Source organism: Branchiostoma lanceolatum, chromosome 5 (genome assembly GCF_035083965.1).
Source record: "Branchiostoma lanceolatum isolate klBraLanc5 chromosome 5, klBraLanc5.hap2, whole genome shotgun sequence".
Lineage (NCBI taxonomy): Eukaryota > Metazoa > Chordata > Leptocardii > Amphioxiformes > Branchiostomatidae > Branchiostoma > Branchiostoma lanceolatum.
In genome coordinates, this window is record NC_089726.1 from 11,678,456 (window position 1) to 11,691,959 (window position 13,504).

At 39.8% G+C, this 13,504-nt stretch overlaps 1 protein-coding gene across 8 annotated transcripts in view; it reads left to right on the forward strand.

The window, feature by feature from the left end:
* LOC136435110 (SLIT-ROBO Rho GTPase-activating protein 1-like) overlaps positions 1-13,504 on the forward strand; it is a 59,479-nt gene that overhangs the window by 33,804 nt on the left and 12,171 nt on the right. For all 8 annotated transcript variants that reach the window (XR_010755809.1, XM_066428333.1, XM_066428336.1 and 5 more), the window contains exons 5-6: positions 5,201-5,335; positions 8,949-9,077. Coding sequence is in view for 7 of the 8 variants with exons in the window: in XM_066428333.1 (XP_066284430.1) it covers positions 5,201-5,335; positions 8,949-9,077 (264 nt within the window). In the remaining variant the exon portion in view is untranslated. The remainder of the gene's footprint in view (positions 1-5,200; positions 5,336-8,948; positions 9,078-13,504) is intronic.

The window sequence follows — 13,504 nt, forward strand, 5'->3', positions numbered from 1 at the left end:
ATCCCACACAATCTGCCCTCGTTGGTTATCTCCTTGTTAAAGGATAACCTCCATACATGACAAAGGAAGGAAACCTTGGCCATTTATGTTATCTGTTGGCAACTTCCTGATCAGCAGAAACTATTACAGTCTGTCCTACATTCCTTATCTAGAAGGACCTGTCTGTACGGATAATTAGAGAGTAAGGAAAGAGAAAGACAGCAATTTGAAGGTATCTGCAGACTCCATTATACCATGTCTTTTCACTTGTCTGAGTGGTTGAATTGTCAGCACCGCCTAAGCCCTTGCCTGTCTTGGTGAACTTTGACTGCTTTGAAAACAATACAAACTTATGCATTGAGTACTAGCAAAGATTTTATCAAAACCCCTTGGCACTAAACATGATAGTAGGATTTAAAGAAGCACAAAGGCAAAAGACAACTTTATTGGCACATTTTCGGCTTAATTTAGTCCACAAATTGTGCAGGTTTCCCAAGCTTGTACAGCAGGCTTATACTTATAGGAGCCCATTGCGACCCTAAGATGATGGGAGGAATCTCAATTACAAATGTATGCCATAATCTCTTGCTCAATTTTCAGTAAAGTAGGCCACCCAGGTGTAATTGCAGGTAAAACACAGTCTATCTGGAGCCAACTGTGAGACTCCTCTTAATGATAACCAGTAAAACTGTTCGCCGAACTGCCAGGAGACAGTAGGGTAGCCTGTACAGTCAAACCTGCCTAGGCGACCACCTTTTCAACGCGACCACCTGACCATGGCGACCGCTTTTTCTCGGTCCCGAAAATTTTCCCCATAGGCACAAGCATTAAGCTGCCTGCCCAAGGCGACCACCCGTCCAACGCGACCGCGACCGCCACGAATTGGGACCGCACAGAGCACAATCCCTGCCCATGGCGGCCGCCTGATTTTCAAGCGTGTGGTGACATCGGATCATTTTGCTGTCGGATTTCAAGGAAATGTTTTCAAGACTTTGAAGGACAAAAATATATGGAATAGCAATGTTATAGCACCGATTCCTCCATGAAGTGTTTTAATAAAACGTTCCCCCTATAAACATTGTAAAGACAAATGTTTGTGATGTTGTTGTGCCTATCGTAATCTTATAGTTTACCGCAAACTCAGTTCGGTTTAAACTCAATTTTCAAAACGAATACGTAGTGCATGGCGTCAAAAAGTCAGATTTCACACAAATTACTATCTATTTCTTGTATTTTTAACAAAAATGTGTCTGTGTCTTACTAAATTCCGCCGAAAAATGACTTCGCGGCGGGCAAAACATCGGGCGAGAAATGTTGTTCCTTGGTCCCGACGCCATCTTGGATTTGGCGCGGCTTGGATTTGGCGTACCGCTGACCTTTCTAAAACACGATGCTTTTGTGTATGAACATTAACGAATACTGTAGTTATTGATGAAAATTAATATTCTCATTTTCTTTTTATTTCCATGAATCTCACAAACCTTTATTGGACGCTGTGCATTCTGCTGCACTGACTTACCTTTCGATGCGGTCGCACAGACTGACAGAGTTTGGCGGCGCGACGAAATCACACCGTTCCGATTACTTTTCATCTTTAGTTGTCCGATCGCAAACTTTTTGCCCCTTTTATCCATCGGCGCCCCAAAAAAGGCTGGGGCCAGCAGATGTTTTCTAGGGATTTGTCTTAGGCCTTAAAACTTCGATGATGTGCATGTGTGTGTGTGTACTATTTAATGTAACGTGTGAATGCAGAAGGGCGCTGCGAGATCATCGAGGCAACCATTGTTTTGTAGTCAAAATTATGACGAAAACTTTTACACGATGTAGCGGCATAGAATTATTACAACGATAACGGAAAATGTAATTTTTGGAGGATCTTTCTGTCAATGAGAATTGAACCTGGTGGGGGTCATGCTGTCTAAATTCACATAATTTTCCATCCATTTACGTACTGTATTTGAAAACCTCGACCTGGAAACATGTGAGTGGAATCCTCTTCATGGCCACCACCTGTCCATCGCGACCGTTTTTGCTGGGTCCGCCGGGTGGTCGCCTTGGGCAGGTTTGACTGTAGTTAATAGGAGCGTGGGTTGAGTCACAGGCAGTCTCACAGTTCTGCAACTTCAGAAGATAGATGGCAATAAAATAAGTCAGCACCATTTGTAGTCTGTATGTACTATAGCACCTCAGGTGGTTAATAGCCATGGCATGGATTCGTGAATGTGGATTTAGTAAAACCACTGACATGTCATGAATAGAATACATGATCGATATGAGCTTGCTTGTAATGTCCCCTCTAAGTGTGGCCATCAACTTTTTCTCCCATCCAGTAAAATGTAAGGACTTTTCACATCACCTTTAGTTGTATGTTCAGAGCTTATTGAGAGGGCATGGATTTGTGAATGTGGATTTAAGAAGAATGCCGATATGTCATGAACATGAATACAGCCTCCATGAACGTACTTGTAAGACCCCCTCTAAGTGTGGCTATCTACATGTATGTCTCCTCCATGCCCTAAAATGTAAGAACATTTTACATCAACTTTGTTTATAGGAGGATAGTGACACTATAAGCCATGGTGATTGGATGGTAATTATGTTGTACCTTTTTATCACATTCAGCAGTGAACTGAATCACACCAATAGAAAGTTTTAGTACTTCATCAAAAAAGGAGGACTGTTACTGAGTGTTAGAAGAATCAATATCATGGCTTGGATGTCATTATTCTGACGGAAATGTTGTCATGGCATTTCCAGAATGATAGATCAACTTGTAGCGCTACATCATTGGATACTAAGTAGTGGCAACTTCAGGAGGTTTATATGCCTTTCTGTGGATGGCATTTCTGTGGAATTGATAGGCTGCTGAGGCAGAAATAGACATATAAATCTCCCCTCATGGCGTTGAGCTGCTGTACTGCATATTAAGTGGTCATGAACTCTAGAAGGTAAATCCTAGCTACACAGGAGTGAATCTGGACGGAATTTATCATTTTGACAAGACGATTTACTATTTTAGCTTGCTACTAAAGTAAAATTGCAATGTTTTGGAGATCGAAAGCACCACAGGTGTTTTGATGTTTGATGTTTTATTTGAAATCCATTAATTTAGACTTGAGGAGGGTTGCATCTTGTCTGGAGTAGTGCACACTGAACTTCAGAATTGGCATGAGATAGAGGTGGACACTGTTGGCACAGGGATAGATTAGTGATGTATTGAGGGGAAAAGTTAGGCACTTGATGCCCTAGTAGATTCGGAATAGTGGCAGTGCTGCATCACAAGTAGAGGAAAGGTCATAAAGGTGGTGAAGACAGAATACACGAGAAGATGCTTGGGTAATGATACAATTCCATGCTGAATTGTGCTGAGACCAGGGAGAGATGTGCGTGAGATCTATAGATAGGATTCAAGGATATCAAGAAGAACAACTTGACATTATATGAGCCCTGATGTCTCCATTTGAAATGAGATTTTCAGACAGCTCTAAGTATTCTTCCAGTGCCTGACCTGGAATATATAACATGCCCGGATGTATTACAGCCACTAAACATAGGGGGAAATCCAGATGGTATGATACTAAGTGATGCATGTTGCATGGCTTTCAATGGCTTTTACAGACATAAGGTCATGTAGAATGGTGCCATATTTCCATGTTACAATACAGAAACATTCAATACGGGTCATCCTCATATATTATTGTTTCATATATTGCATGTGCCTGTTATCTCTGTCAGACAGCAATAACCTATTCATAAGCCCCTTTCAGACCGACTCTTGAAACATAGCTTTCAACATATAGTGCCTATGGAGAAGTCAGTAGCTCTGATCCTCCAAAGCGCTGCATTGACGTCTATACTTGAGTTGAACTCTTCCAACCATATGGAAGTTTGTAACTGGCATATTGGAAGCAAGCTGCATGTAATAACCTTTGCTATGGATATCACATAACCTTTTCTCCCTGTTATGAAGTTTTATATGTATGAGTGCCTGGTGTTAAAGCTTTGTCACAAAGAGACGTGAGTTTACAGGAGGCAGTCAGCTGTATAATAGAGTGAGCTTTGTGCCATATGAAAGTTCATCTCAAGCCTGAAATTGCCTTTTACCTCTGCCAATGTCACTTTTGCTGAGCTTGTTAGACCTTATTACGAGTAGAATGTCAACCTTTATAGGGAAAAGTCATCCTAGGTCAGTGAAGGCTGGACCAAGTTTGTCCCAGTGGCCGTGTAATTTCTCTCAAGACCAATCTTAACTTTTGGAGATAAACTGAAATGGTTTGAGACCAGAAACTAAGTAGAAGGAAGCCAACGTTGACATATTGGTATAGCAATAAATGATTAGGAAGAAAAATGTTCTAGAAGTATCGCATTGATAGCATTGGATAGATCACTACATAGTCACACTCTCCTCCGTTCTTTAATGTATAATGAATTCAACTCAAAAGTTAATGAACCAAAACATCAGGCAAACTGTAGATAAATAACTGTCAAGAAAGTTTGTTGTAGATTAAGGCAAGGAGGTTTTATCAGCCACCTTGATTAAAGCCTGCACAGATTGAAGATGACAGCCCTCTTACCACTAGGTCTGTAACCACCCATAGCCATTAATTTTAATCCCTCAGCAACTTGGTGAATAAATTTCCATCCTTCACGACTCTTTGTTGACTAATAAGACATAAATTGCGGTACAGCATATTACATTTCACAACATAACTGTCTTACTGTGGTGATTTTATGAACCATCATACCCGAGTATTCCTCAGAGTGATTGCTTATGGTAGAGTTATGACAACAGATGGCCATTTTATGCTTCTATCAGGGTGTAAAACATATGCCATAAAGACTTCTGTAAAAGCATTTTGCGAATAATAAATGTAAATTCCTTTTTGCAATTTAGTCGTCTGAAATCAGGCATGTACATGATTTAGACTCGTGTGTTGAGATAGATACAGACATACAAATGGCAAACAGCTACAACAATGGCACAAGCAATGACAATGATCCAAGCAATGACAATGATTCAAATAAAAATGTCAACTGTCACTACATATACAGTGCCTGTTGTCAGATACTATAAGAAGAAAACTTACATGCTTTGGTGTTTGTCTCTTCGATTTTAGGGACACTCATGACTTAATAGTTAGTTTTGGATTATAGACAATGTTGCGGATATGTGTTTTATCATATATGTATTGTTGATCAGTTGTTTTGTTGATTTTCCCAGGCCTTGAAAACGTACCACCTGTACCATTCTGAGAGTGCGATAGCAGAGGGGAAACTGAAGTCGGTTGAGAGCAAACTGCTAAAGACTGATGACAAAGCTAGACCATCCAAGAGGGTCAAAACCATGCAGGAAAAGGTATGGTTTACACATTCATGTACATGTATATTCACAGTGTTAACAGCCTCACACATATATTCATATCCACCACTGAGGATATGCTTCTCTTGACAACCTGTTTCTATGTTTGGCTCATGTTTTGTGGCTTAATGATTATTTCATCAGTGCCTCTAGGGAAAACATCATTTCATGGTTAAAACTAATGAATTAGAAATTAATTTCATCTGTAGCATGGAAATGATTGAAGATTTATGACTTGTACTCAGATGTCCAATAAGCCATTGGAAGATAATTATTTGGTTACCCAGCATAAACTGATTAAGAACAAGATGGGTAGTATTAGTTTTAGTCTGTGACATGATACAACAGTTCAGACATCACATTTCAATTTTCATGAAGACAAACACAGAATACATACAACATCACGTTATACCCGGTCAATACCATTTTTCTTGCATTATTTTTTCCATTGCTCACATACAGTTTTGTTCCTTCATTGTCTGCTACTTTCTCCATGCACTTCTCTGCTTTCTGTCACATTTTGCTTTGCCATCATCTCTCTGTCTCTTCTTCTCCCTCTCAGCAGCGTGTGTTCAGGTGCATGTTGTTCCTGCCAGACAGACACAGGGACAAATAGCAGCTGTCTGTGGCTGACTGTGATAGCATCTGTCTGCTTGTTTGTGTGTGTGTGTGTGCAGGTGTTTGAGATAAACAGGTCATGATGTAAGCAGGTTGCTTGTGGAGTGCTTGAAACAGCTGGTTCAGTCTTGTGCGTACATGTATGTGTAAAGCATGCCCAAATTTAAAATATGGTTGGTTCCATTGCGATGGAAATGATGGCCTTGATCTTTGGCAGTTTTTAAGAATCTTCAGTTCTTATGAGTCATGAAGATAAATGTAATAGTGTGAGAATATGGTATACATGTTTGTAGTTGAATATATTTTCATTCTAACTGGGTATAAAACAACAGGAAGGACCACATACCCTGGCATCAAAGGAGAGTTTCTCTCAATACCTGCACACTGTATAGGTCAAATACTTGCAGGTATAGGAAGAAGCTTCTCCTTGGTATCATCTTGGCAGGATGACAGAGCAAGGTGTATCATCTAGTGCTGCAAGACATCCACTTAGTACAGAGAAAGGAGGCCATTTTGTGACACGTAGGAAGCACCACATCAGCTGCAGACATTTTTGTTCACTTTTTCTTTTAGGATGTTTTCATTCAATGGAAATGTCCTTGAGTAAATGCCTGTTGGTGACTGGTGGTGTTTTCTATGTATTTCAAAATGGAGTCTTTCCCCTGTACCTCTTGTGTTGTGGCACAGATGTCATAAGAATAAAGGTAGAGGAAAATAAGAAATCCTTATCAGTAGAAAAAGATTCATGTCCAATTTGAATCATTTGTTGACAGGTAGTAGCATGATTGGAAATGGTTAAAGCATAGTACCAGTATTAGCTTGACAACTTACATTAAGATAACAATTTTTTACAAACCTTTAAAGAAACAGTAAAGAGGAAGTACAGCTATGGTATTGTGGAAGGCTAGAAAAAATTTTAACTTGTGGTTATTTCGAAGTTTGTGGTGTTCTAACTTCCATGAGGAAGGCTTTTCCTGATGTAGAATTTTAGCATGGTAGACGCTGATCTTACATGTAGGTTCCTTGGGCTTCCTAGCATAAAACCTACCCCTGTGGAGTATGTAATGCTGAAAGTGTAAGTATCAATGTTTAGTTTCCTACCGTTATAGCACAACTAGTTGTGCACTCCACAAATGCTTTCTTATCCATCACAACTCAAACCCTGACAAGTTTGTTAAGATTGGGACTAGTTACAAATGTATTAAGGCATGCTCCATGAATGAGCTTGCAAGTTGCAGGAGCAAGAACCAAGTTCTTTTCCTCATATCTAAAATGGTATCCTGTGCTTTGGTAAATCATGGATATCAAACCTTGGGATGGTAGCATTCGACTCTTCGATTGGAAACACGATTTCACAAAAGTGTAGACCCCATTGACTAGTCCCAGTCAGAACAGAATCATTTAATTTGACCACTACATAATCAGACTCCATAATACCGGTAACAATAAACTTGGTAGCTCTTACATGTAGTTACTGGAAATAGGATCATATAGTTTAGTTCTAAATCTGCCTAACATGATCACAGCTAGATGAACAATAGTGGAAAAACTCATTAGCTGTGTGTGAAGAGCATGTGTTTTGTCTGGAGTGTGCTGTGAATTTGGCTTGTGGTTTGAAGAATTGGACTGTGTAGAAGGAATGGTGTTGATGTGGAGTGTTGGGGATTTACTCAGACCTGAAGGGTCACAGCATGAGAGTTGTGTGAACACGTCTGAGAAGGCTGAAGCACTCACATGTAGACCCGATTTACACGAAGAAAAATTACCTGTCATACGTCCGTGTTTGTATGTCCACGGCCGTGCGGCAGCTTTTTCCGGGGTAAAAAGTGTCGCAGCATGAGAGTTGTGTGAACACGTCTGAAAGGCTGACGCACTTAGCCATTTTGTGTGGTTGCCAGAACACATCAGTCTGTGTGCTGCTTCCTTCAGTGCACCTTCATCTGTATGTATACCCTTCACAGCTGATCACATCCACCTTTATCTCCATGCTGTCACAACTGTTTTCTCTACGCACATCAATTTGCATGAAAGCAGCCTACACCCGCTCCATGATGTATTTTCTTCTTGATACTTTACATGATTGAGGCCAGCATCTAATCAATTTTCCTGGTGCCTCCGACTGTATCGAATACTTCATTACCACACCGGCTTATCTCTGGAGCGAGAGAAATCTTGTTTCATGTATGAGCAAGGCCAGATATCAAACATTACAGACAACCTTTCTCTGAATATGAATGAACAGTTAATTGTCAATCTTGTTTCTTCACTTTAATTTGTTTTTGTGTTCCTTAACAGTGTCTCCTTATTCTCTTAAGATTTACAACACTTATTATTCAGCAGCTTTCAATTCAGAGAGGCTGTTTCCGTATAAAATCCCACCTTAAATGATTACTTGGCATGAAGTTACGACAGCCAAGGAAATTACCCCAGAGACATTGCCATTCTATGGGATTTATTGATTTTGCAATTTGCTGTGCCTCTTGGAGTAAAGAGAGATGGCTGTTCCAGCCGTTAGTAATGTCTTCCTCTTTCTCTGCTGGTAATTTTACGATCATTGAACTCTATGAGATCCTCCAGGAATTCTCAATGTGCAATTTAAAGGAACCACTCAAGCTGCAGTTTGTGTTCCCAAAGACTTGAAAATGAACTTAGCAATGCGTGAAGACAAACCCATTGCCGTTTTTATTACATGTTTTTATAACAAATGCTGTGAGACTTGCTAATACCATGATAACCTTCAGGATAACAGTTACTGATGCCAAAGTAATAGATACTTCCCTCGTATTTCATGGACTTGAACTCTATTGCTAACTTGTAATCTAATGAATGGAAATTTTTTTAAATGTCTAGTTTCTAATAACTAATGACATGCTAACAGTAAGAATTTGCTGTATTGTCTACAAATGTTTGCCACTATCTCCTCTAGCTAGCTAACTTACTAACTAAACTATAGGTTATTTGTTCTGATCTGTTTTGTTTGTGTTTTCCACAGCGTCAGGCCAAGTACTTTGAGAGTAAACAGAAGTCCATCAAGGCCAGGAACGAGTACCTGCTCAGCCTGGACGCCTCCAACTCTGCCATCCACAAGTACTTCGTCAACGACCTGTCTGATTTAGTGGATGTGAGTCCCAAGTATTTCATTTTGTTGATTACGATATTTTACAACATCAGAAAGTACCCGTAGGAGAGAGGTAACTACAGTATTGCCTCTAGAAAATGAATTGATTACAGTGGAACGAATTAATCAAAATCAGTTGTTTGTGTTCCTCAGTGTCTTTCCTTTATTTCCCTTCGTTTATTTTTACCGGGCACGTGTGTTGTAACTAACCCATGCGCAACTGCCAATAATCTCATAGCTATGAGGTTGGGCAGTAAGAGAGAAGAAGAAACTGGAACATGTCCAATTTCGGTCAATCGATTGGATTGTGAATAGGGTTTTAGCAGAGTAAGCCTTATAGCGGCAAACAGGTACAGTATTGAGAATTTTACAAAATATGTGGTTGAGACCTTGGTGACAACTCTACTAACAAAGAAAAAGGATGGGGATTGTTCCACCCACCTTTCCTTTTGAGAAGATTTCATGCTGTAACAAATGGCTATTATTACACCCTTAAGTATTGTGGTTTCCTGTTTTGCCATGTTTGGTTAGTCTTGAAAGCAGACTTCCTCCCGCCCTATACCCCACACCTGGACTTGGCACTATAGATGTTTTTAAACATCTATAGTGCCAAGTCCAGGTTAAAACCAAGTAAACTTCCTTTTCCTACCGTCTTCTAACATTTCATGGTAATGGAATAGCATACTTTGTAAGAAAACACCACCACATTGCAACCATTTGTATGGTACATTTAACTCAGTTGGATGTTTGCTCCTTATTGAAATTGCTTCAGTTAATTGCTCTCCAAGCAGAGGTTTGTTTTCAATGTCTTTTAGTCATTTTGTCAGCCTTTCTATTCTGTCAGTTTTCCTTTTTATGTACTGCCTATATAAAACGATTGAAAAGACGTCCAAAACAAGCTGGAGTCTAACTTCTGCTAGGAGAATAAATTTCATGGGGAGACTCACCATTATCTTGTGAACTCTCTTTCTTAGTCTTCAACATTCTCACTCCATCCAACATGGAGGTTTTCTCCATTTCAACATTCTAGATGTAAACCAGAGTAGTATTCCTAAGGCCATATATCTATACTAAAACTTAATAAAAGATGATAGGATATCCCAGTCATACATTCCCTCCAGTCAGATAGACTTATATTGACTGAAATCTGGTCATTACCGGTAGCTCTTTGCAGACGCTTCCCGATAAGTATTGGCTCACTGTCCACTCCTGTTCCAGGTGTTAATGGTGCATTTTCTTCAAGGTCAGTTCCTATCTGCACTCGTTGATGGAGGAGCCCATTACAAGGATGTGACAGGGACGTTTTGATTTATTAAGATTCACTTGTCTGAGAAAATTGAACTCAGTGGTGGGATCGGGCTTCTGAGGTGGCAAATCCCAGGAAGAGCTTTTAAGAAGAATTTCCTAGGCTCTGGGAAAACGTGATTTAAGATGAAAGGCTGTTGGTGGTGTAGGCAAGGGTATCAATAATGGATAAGAAAGGCGCTCTGACTCCATGTGCATGTATGAAATTCCTTTCGTTACACTTGTATGTCTTCCTCTTTTGGTGTTTTATCACATCCAATCACACAGATATACTGTGAGCAGCTGCATCAGCAGAAATGTGGGACTAGCTGAAGTTCTGCTCATCTAAGTGTGAAAATTAATCTCCCTGTTGTATCCCCAATAAATCGGGAGAGTCAATACTAATGTACGAGTTCCACAGAGTCTGAAAATTGGCCCATTTCATGGTCTGCAGTAGCCACCACCTGTGACTCCTGGGATGCATGTATCACTATCAGTGTCAGGACATGATGGTGTGTCCTGAGACTCGAGCACACTTTGCCAAAAGCAGTAGGGGTGAAGATGCATATATACCCTACCATCATGATGTCATTTAGTAATCTAATACTGATGTAGAATATCATTGCTATGATCATGTATTGGGTGCGGAAAAAAGTTACTTTATTTGTCTATTACTCTTAGTATACATATTTAGTAAAAGTTAGGATATTGAGTGTTTGACATTTGGATTTTGATTTATAGATATGTATGAAACTGATCCTAGAATTTCAGACATCTGTGTTGAGCCACAGGTTGCCATTTTCCATCTCTTGACCTTCAAATGTGCAGAAGGTCATCCCAACTTCAAAAGCACCGCTGTGCCCTCCTCTTCCCCTCACGTCCATACATCTATTTACATTTACTGTCTCTGTCCCTCTCCACTGCTGTTTGTCTGCCCTTGAGCCTGTATTAGGAGGTGCATCAATATCAATGTCTGGAGCCAAAGGTCCCAGCTGTGTACCCAAGCAGTAAGGTACAGAAATTGATCAAGCCAGGTGGGGGCATGATGGAAATGCTGGCTACTAAAACCTTCATTTATTCCAGCCACTCTGGTAATCCTTGGGTAATAGGAAAACCAGAATTTCATACTTAGAGCTTAAGGTTGGGAGTAAAGTTTTATTATAGAGGGGAATAAAGAAGCATCAGGTTGGGACCCAGGGCATATGGCAGTATCAGAGTTACAGGGTAACATTATAACCTTATGCAGGATCATCAGTTCAAAGGTGACCTGTTGTCCTTGCCAGGCATTTGATATGGAGCTCTGGTAGTAAATGTACCCAAATGGCCTGCTCTTCTTTTGCAGTACTTCTGTTACTGCTAAAAGTGGAAGGATGATATATTTACTTGAGGGATATATTTGTAATTTCAAAAATCTAAGTGTTGTATAGCTAGAAAGATTCATAATGAGAGAGGGAAAAGTATGAACATGTAAGGACAATAATGTGTGCAGCACACAGCCAGGTCTACCCAACTGGCCAGTGGACATCGCAGAGATATGCCAATTGTACCTTTTCTTGAGCATAATGCACCTATTCTCATTCAACTAATGGTGTGCACAAAGTACAGCAGCTCATTTTGATACCCCCTACAGTCACATATTCATTGATGAAATTTCCCATATGGTGTTAAATTTTCATGCCCATTCATATCTTTATTATAACTTAAAACACTCACAGAGCAGCATTTGGCTAGACGTACATATAATCCTTGTGGCAAATGATCCATCACTTTGTGCAACCCAAGAATGAATATGAGTCTTCATGTAGCCTTCCACCACCAGTCTCAGTGTCTCATCCATCAAACCGTTACAGTTAGACTCCATGCTGTAGCAGCTCTGATAGATATTGTAATCCGAGTAACCTGAAGATCACTCTGAGGTGAACATTAATCATTGAGTCCTGGTTATAACTGGCAGAGCTTGTTCATCGATCACACACCATCCCCTGCATGCTTGACAGGATCTTAAGCTTTTCTTTAGAAGACAGTACAGTATGTAACATATCAATGATGTTTGAACAAAGTCAATGGCTGCTGCAGCTATGACAAATTCATTAAGACAAGCCATACTTGCAATTGGAAAACAGTGAAGCTTTTATCCTAGTTAGATCTGGTTCCATTTTCTGTCATTCTGTGTCTTAAATGCTATACCATTAAAATCAGGCAGCTTCTGTGGTAGGATGACCATGATACATGTATATTCTTACTTTTTCAAATATATCTTAATCTTATTGAGTCTATCAATACATATACTATAGGTTGTCAGATTCCATAGACCTTACAATTAGTGATTCAAATCAAACATTAAGTAGGTCACATACCTGTTTTTTTTAGAAATGAAAAGTATATTCATACCGCTATAGTTCTTTAGGTTCCTTTCCAGTTGGCTTATCTACAGTTCCTTGTGTATTTCTTTTGGGAATTGCTTTGGATTAGCAAGATTCTCCAAGTTTTTCCCCTCCCTAAGCAATATCCAATATGGGCACCATGCCAGTAACAGCAGTGTTTCTCATCAGGCCTAATAGCCCACTGGCAGACTGTTTGGATGATATTGCTCCGAGGGCGTAAAGTTTTAATATGGAAGTCCAGACTGAGGGATTGGTCGGGTCACACAAGGCAGGGGTTTTACAGCACAATTATGGCGCCCAATCTTATATTGCTCCTGTTCCAGTTACTAACATATCCTGTAAATAAGTGGATTGCTGTGTGATTTATTTGGGTGCTGCCAGCAGAATACTAGCAGGCTTGTACAGACTCGGTCATTGACTCTTTTCTGTCAATATACCCAAATGATGTAGTGGCAGTATTACAGTCGCATGTCCTGTCCTTTTATGACATGAAAGGTTTTCCATTAAGGGGAAAAGCGCAGCTTATAATTTCAACACCCTTGTGTATTGTAAGTGTTGGACATTATTTTACAGGAATGGACATCTATTATACATGGCAAAAAGGTCAAAATACACCTTTGAAGAAATTGAGGAGAAGATAAGAAATGATGTTGAAAAAGATACAATCTCCAACCTTTAACGTTTTTCTCTAGGTGAATAGTTGGAAGGGAACTGGCAGTCTTGACTTTCAACTGTCTTTATAAGTGACTGATTTAGAAATCT